Source organism: Stegastes partitus, unplaced genomic scaffold (genome assembly GCF_000690725.1).
Source record: "Stegastes partitus isolate 25-593 unplaced genomic scaffold, Stegastes_partitus-1.0.2 Scaffold2516, whole genome shotgun sequence".
NCBI lineage: Eukaryota > Metazoa > Chordata > Actinopteri > Pomacentridae > Stegastes > Stegastes partitus.
This window is the reverse complement of record NW_007580247.1, coordinates 38,892-46,220: the sequence shown is the minus strand read 5'-3', so window position 1 is coordinate 46,220 and position 7,329 is coordinate 38,892. Positions and strand designations below refer to the sequence as shown.

Below are 7,329 nucleotides of genomic sequence, written 5' to 3'. Positions count from 1 at the left end.
ACAAAATGATTAAAAAGAGACACAAAATAACCACAAAGAGACACAAAATGACCACAAAATTATCCAAAAGTGACAAAATTATTAAATAGAGACAAAAAATAACCAGAAACCAACATAAAATGATCTAAACAAAACACAAAACGACCACACAGAGACACAAAATGACTGAGGAGACACAAAGGGACCAAGGTTTATTCCTACACAAACATTCATGGTTGTGTAGCTCGTAGGAAGCAGCACAGTTCCCTCAAACAGGGTCATTGTGTCTCTTCAGAACCGTGCCGTCCATCAGCCTTCAGCTCTGATCAATCAGGCTGATTGACAAACCGATCGGCGCCGCTTCCTGCTGCTCTGCTGGAGACTCACACGAAAACGAGGACGTAACCGACGTGTTCTTCAGGCTTCTGTCACATCCGGTCACCGTCCATACTCCACTTCACTCTACAGGGGAAGTACTTGGACATATTCAGCTCATGTATTATTGGTTAAACCCACACAGAGAGGGAGTGGACATATTCAGAACCCGGTCGTTCTGTCATTAGAGGTGGATCTCTCTGGTGGATTGACAGCATCATGAACAGGGTGAGTTCTCTCTACATGCATCACCTTCACTGTTGTACAGACACAACAGGACACAACTTGTTTTGAGGCTGTCATGTAGAGGCGCTTTTAGCTACAGATTTATTTGGGTGTCAGTCATTCTGGGAGCTAAATGTCAGATTAATCCAGACAAAAGGTCCGTTTTTATTATTATTATTATTCCAAGGAGTCATTAGTTGTCGTAAATACAGTTGAAGAGAGCTGATTTATTTATTTATTTTACAAAAGCTGCTTCATTTTCTGTTGGCCTGTTTGTCATCAATTCTAAACCTAATGGAATAACTGATGACCTTATTAAAGATCCAGGTACAGTCCAAGAAAATATAAAAGCACGGACACGTTTTGCCTCATCTGCTTTAAACTGACCCACAAAAAGTCAGAAACGCCACCAAAAACAGAAAAAGAAAAAGAAAGTTGAACATTTCTACCAGTCTGATGCCAGGTTTTATTGGATTCCCACATGTCCTCCAGTCGGTTCCTCAGAGCTGCTCTATCTGACTTCAGGCTAAAGTCACGCAGCATTTTCACTTGTGGTTCCGTGTTGGTCCTGCAGCAGCCAGATCTCAGCACCCAGCATGTTCTCGGTTCTCTCCGCAGCTCCTCCTCCTCGCTGCGCTGCTCCTGCTCTCCGTCCTCCCCGCTGCGCCGGCGGAGGAGTCCGTTCCCACCTTCGAGCACCGGGACCCTTTTACCGGGGAGACCCTCAGCTGCGCCAAGTGTCCACCGGGAACCCACGTGGTCGCGCACTGCACGGCCAGCACGCCGACGCAGTGCGCGCCGTGCGGGGAGGACCGCTTCACGGCGCTGTGGAACTACCTGCCCAGGTGCCTCTACTGCAGCAACTTCTGCAGCGACAACGAGGAGGTGGAGACCGAGTGCTCCCCGACCACCAACCGCGTCTGCCGGTGCCGGCAGGGCTTCTACCGGCTGGATGACTTCTGTGTCGTCACTCCGAGTGCGGCCCCGGACAGGGAGTTCCAACCACAGGTAGGCGGACCGGAAGAGCGACACCAACGTCCTGTTGTGGTACAAGTGTTGAATTCCAGATGGGGATTTAGTGGAACTTGTGCGTCTTTACGCACGGGTGAACGGAAGATGATTGATCTAGAAATACTTTTAAACTGGGCATTAAATTGTCAGAGGGTCTTCACTGAGTGCAGCTTTGCAGCGTGTGGTTTTCAAAATAAAGGTCCACCAGGTGCAGAGCAAATAGTGCGCAGTTAAAAACAAACAAACAAACAAACAAAACCTGTTTTAGCAGTTTGAGTTTTTTGTTATGTGACAGTTTTTCACAGTTATGTTAAATTGTTAAAATTGTTAAATATCTAAGAAAATCACACAAAGAATGATTAATTTGCATATTAACTAAGGCATAAAAATTCTGTATTTTACAAACATTCATTTTTTCCCTTTTTTTTAATACAAATTTTGACTGTAAAATGACACTACAGTTTATGCATTTAAATTGCACAAAAATCCAGTATTTTACAGAAGTTTACTTTTATTTGAAAGAATTAAGACAATATAATAAATATATTTGATATAATATATTATTCCATTAAGACTAGTGGTGCAGAGACAACGCAGAGGAGCTTCGGTGACGCCGCCGGGACTGACGACCACATCTGAAATCGATGGGACCCGTGGAGGCACCTGGAGCTCCAGTAAAACACCTCCGGCTCCCAGTTTATGTGCATTTGTGTGTGTGTCTGTGGTGTTTATGGGGCTGCAGCAGCATATTACAGAAAGCACCGAAGAAAATCAGGTTTCTGTTTGGTTGTAAAATCCTGTGCAGAAGATGACTGAAATAGAGACTTAGCTGAGGGCTGCAACTTATTTTATTTCAGCTTGTATTTGTTGACACGTAAAAAATAAAGCAGCAGAATTATCTGCTAGCAGCTGCTGTTTGTGGTGCATCACAGATGAACAGACTGGATCACTGTGATGCTGAAGGAGACTAAAAACAGACAGATTCTCAATGGAGTTCTGAACTGTGTCTTTCTTGGGTTTCTATGAAGATTTATAGTTTATGGTTTATCCTGTACATCTACATAATGAATAAAAGCTCAAAGATTATTTTAATTAGGTAATGTTTTTCCAGAACAAATAAACAAACAAAGCCTTTCTGTAGTTTTTGGTTTGTATTAATGTACAATTTTGTGTTTTTAGTCGTTATTCTTGCACAGTATCAGAAACTAAAGCAGGAGGATCTCTGAGACTGAGGGAAACTTAAAAACAGACAGATTCTCAATGGAGTTCTGAACTGTGTCTGTCTCAAGCATCTACGCAAATTTCAAAGTAAATCTGTTCTGTACATAATGAATCAAAACTTGGATTTTGATCGATTCAGCTGTTGTTTCTCCAAAGAACGATCAATTCCTGTTGTTTTTGTTCTGCATTATTTTACAATTTCTTGTTTCTGGTCTTTATTTGAGCACACTTTAAGGAAATAAAGCAGCAGAATCATCTATTAGCAGCTCCTGCTTTTAGTGAATCATGAATATAAAGACAGCTATCACTGGATCTCTGTGATATTAAAGGAAGCTTAAAAACAGACAAATTCTTGATGGAGTTCTGAACGCTTTCTTTCTTGGCTTTCTAGGCAAACTTCTAGGCTTGACTTTATGATCTGCTCTTTATATAATAAACAAAAGCTTAAATATTGATTTCATTTGTTGCAGTTTTTCAAAAATCTATCAATTCCTGTTGTTTTTCGTCTCTATTAATTTACAATTTCTTGTTTTCGGTCTTTATTTGTGCACATTTTGAGAAAATAAAGCAGCAGAATTCTCTATTAGCAGCTCCTGTTTACAGTGAATCATGAATGTACAGACAACTATGACTGGATCTCTGTGATACTGGAGGAAACTTAAAAACAGACAAATTCTCAATGGAGTTCTGAACTGTGTCTTTTTGGGGTTTCTATGACAACTTCCAGGCATGTCTTTACCATCTATTCTGTACATCTATATAGTGAATACAAGCTTAAATGTTGATTTCATTTTTCCAAAAGTCTATTAATTCCTGTTGTTTTTGGTCTTTATTCTTACAGTTTTTCAAGTCATCTGGTCCTAATGCGATAATGTGTAGCTTTAAACCAGATCATACAAAGATGGAAAAAGTCTTTTTTTTTGTTCAGTGACCTGCAGCATTAAACCACGTTTGCTGTAAATCAACAGGAACTGGAAGCTTTTAAGTCGTGCCACATGCCTCCTCCTTCATCTTAATATGTTAAACTTCTGTTTCGCTGCTCTCCGGATCACCAACATGCTGACAGAGTATTGTACAGCTTTTGTCAGAAAACCACCCTCCTCTGTTCCTCTACAGTGTCTCCTTAGATCTCTCTGTCCTGCGAGGCGGATTTCCTGTAAAATTAGTGTGAGGAGCGGTGTAGCTGCGTGTTAAAACGCCAACATGGCTGCTGTTAGCGCCGCTCTGCCTCGTGTCTCTGTCACGGCGTTGCCTTCTCCTGAAAGCACAAATCAATCAGCGCTGCGGCGTTACGTTTAATGAGCCGTTATCTTGAGAGGAATCACAGACGAGGCCTCTTATTACCCCGCTGCCGTCACGAAACTCGCCCAGGACTTTATTCTCATCGCTGGAACATCAAAGTGGATTCTGCAGCCGTCAAATCGCTGACGATAATGAAGTGGATCGTCTTCGGGAAGCAGGAAGGTGCGAGTCGGGATGAGTCTCCCATAATGACCCGCCAATAAGAGAAACACATCACAGATTCGGTTTGATGTGGAAACGCTGCAGAGAAGACGGAGTTAGAACTTACTTTATTGCTGGCGTGACGTGTGATTGTGTGTGTGTTAGCAGGACGTCTGATTTGTCGTCACTGGAGTCCAACAGCGTCGTCTTCACATGAAGTCATCATGAAGGTCTGATTTATAAACTGTGCAGTGGATTCAACGGGGCCTGCAGCACTTTGTAACAATGCCTTCTTACTTTCTTCACCTATTAAACAGTCAGTATTCATGTCAAAAGTGTGAAATACCTGGATATTAATGCATATAGGTGTAAAAAAAACCTCAATAATAATCTTCAGTGTTAAAAGACGTTGACTCTAATGCACCAAGCTGTCAAGTATGTAGATAATTACCCATCAAAGTGTCAAAACCCTCCACATTAACCTTCAAAATATCAAAAACCTTAATATTAATGCACAAAAAAACCCTGGATGTCAATATTCAAAACATCAAAACCTGGATATTAATGCATCAAAGTCAAAAACTTGGAACATTAATCTTCCAAACGTCAAAACCCTGGCTGGTTATTGATGCATTAATGTGTAAAAGAACCTGTCAAAACCTGGCTAACAACACACAAACGTGTCAAAACCTCTATATTATTCTTAAAAGCATCACACAAACAAATCTATTTAATGCACATGAGCGTTAAAAAACCTGAATGCTAACCTTGAAAACATCAAAAACCTGAATAATAACCCATCAAAGTGTTAAAAACCTTCGTGTTACCATTGGAAATGTCAAAACCGTTGATGACAACACACCAAAGCTTCAAAAACCTCAAATAAAATCCTTCTAGCCTTGATTTTAATCCATCAAAGTGTTAAACTCTTCACATTAGCCTCCAAAATGTAAAAAAGAAAAACTCTAAATTTAATGCATTACGTGTGAAAGCCTTCACATTAACCTTTAAAACCATAAAAACCTCAATATTTATGCATAAAAGTGTCTAAAAACCTTCAATTCATGCTACAAAGTGAAAAAAAAATCTCTGGAAGAGCTCGTGTCTGGACGCCGCTGTCCGCAGGATGTTCACAGAATGACCTGATTGCTAAAGCAGTCGATGGTTCCTCTTTGGATGAACAGAGGTTCCTCTTTTGGTGAACAGATGTCTCCTGTGTATCCTGTGATTGCCAAACTGTGCTCTTTGCTATTACCAAATAGGTGAACCAGATCCATGAGGTATCACATATATGGGCTAAAGGTGAAGCACCTGTTAGAAATGTGTGTGTAATCAGGTGTATGTGCTGAGGATAAAAACTGTGTGTTAGCAGTAAACGTGTGGAGGGGAGAGTTGAATCCAGCATAAAAAGGCCTGACAAAGAGACTTCAGACGGAGTTCGTGGAGACTGCTCATGATGGAGACGGCGGAGTTCTTCACGGGACGTCGTTGGAGCTGAACACTCCTCCACCGATTGAAGAAGTCCTGATGGGTCTGCAAATTCTACTGAAGAGGAGCAGCAGAACCCCTTTCTGTGTTCTGCATGAAGAAGTGTTCTTTTCCTTCCCCAAATGGATGCTAAAGAACTGCAGATCTGATCAGAGTCTGGACTTCTCATCTCCCCCTGACTCAGGAGGGTTTTGTCCGGGGATCAGGACTCTGTACTGGGTTGCTGCATCACTGGAAGAGGACTCCTCCAGGTTCAGGTCTGAGCAGGGCTGAGTTAACCAGCTATGGTCAGGCTGTCCGGCTCTCCCTCTCCCCAAATTATTTATTAGGTTACTGTTTTAGAAAAGCTCAGTTCTATCATTTTATCTCGAATCAATTTAATCATATCTTGAAATGTTTTGAATGAATCATCAAGAGCTGTTGCTTTGCCCCTGATAAAGATTTGCAATAAATATTTAATCCTGCATTTAAAGTTTATTTGGTTTCAACTTTCATTGACTCGTTCATAGAATCTGAAGGTGGTGAAAAGTTAGTTAGTTGTGTGCATGAGATCTTTATGGAGGTTCTTCATGGTTACTCTAAGTCATGAGTGAAATAATATTTTTAAACATGTCTCTGGGGTTCGTTGTGCCAAACTTCTACATTTTAACCCAGCAACTGACCAAGTACTCGATCCATTAAGAGGAAAGCTGCCACGAACAGGCGTGTCTGGTAGAGTGATCAGACTACTGAGGCTACTGAGTTGGGTCAACTATTAGAAGAAGCGGGGTAGACGTCTGGATTAGGGCAGTTAGAAGCTCGGCCAGTTTCCTCGACACCAGCTTAAGCAGTTCTACAGAATCCTAGTAGGTCAAGAACCTGTAGGCAGGTAGAACCGAACCCTAGAAACAGAGAGCTGGACCAGTAGCCCTGTTACAGGCAAGGATCAACAACGTAGCAACAACGGTGACATTTCAATGCGTCTGGTCCTTTGGTTAGCCCTGTGATAGACTGGTTACCTGTCCAGGGTGTCCCCTGCCTTCGCCCTAAGTCAGCTGGGATAGGCTCCAGCCCCCCGCGACCCTAATGAGGATTAAGTGGTGTATAGATAATGGATGGATGGATGGTCCTTTGGTTTACACGTAAACGAAGCTACGTGGAGATTTGGAGAAACTCCATCTTTACTTTTGCATGTAGACACGAGGAGATGGAGTTTGACATCACAGTGTGCGACAAAAGCGTCATCAGCGTCATGTGTGCGAACATGTTTACAGTTTGGCTGCTGTGATAGAAAAAGATGCTGTTGAAGCAGAGCTGGTTTTAACGTTTGTGCAACAGTTTTGGCCTGTTTGCATTCACATTCAGAAATGTTCCATTATGTGGAGGAGCTTCTCTATCTGTCCAAACAAACGACCCTCGCACCAATATAGTTGAAGTAATAGGAAGTAATTTGTGCCATTCGTTGTGCTTTTTTCCAGGATTCTGATTGACTAGCATGGCTTTATGCTTCTCGTGATACTGCCTTTGAAAACGATCTGGTGTGAACATTGTTATTTCTGGAAACGTAGATCAGTTTTTGTAAATTCCCGGCTATGTGTAAACGTGGCC

At 41.8% G+C, this 7,329-nt stretch overlaps 1 protein-coding gene across 1 annotated transcript; it reads left to right on the top strand.

The window, feature by feature from the left end:
- The first annotated feature begins 176 nt into the window (after positions 1–176).
- LOC103375240 (tumor necrosis factor receptor superfamily member 6B-like) lies at positions 177–3,394 on the top strand. Its single transcript, XM_008305459.1, is given in 4 exon segments — positions 177–582; positions 1,198–1,543; positions 1,546–1,587; positions 2,164–3,394. Coding segments are annotated over 4 exon segments (402 nt in total). The 5' UTR covers positions 177–573; the 3' UTR covers positions 2,169–3,394.
- The last annotated feature ends 3,935 nt before the right edge of the window (positions 3,395–7,329 follow it).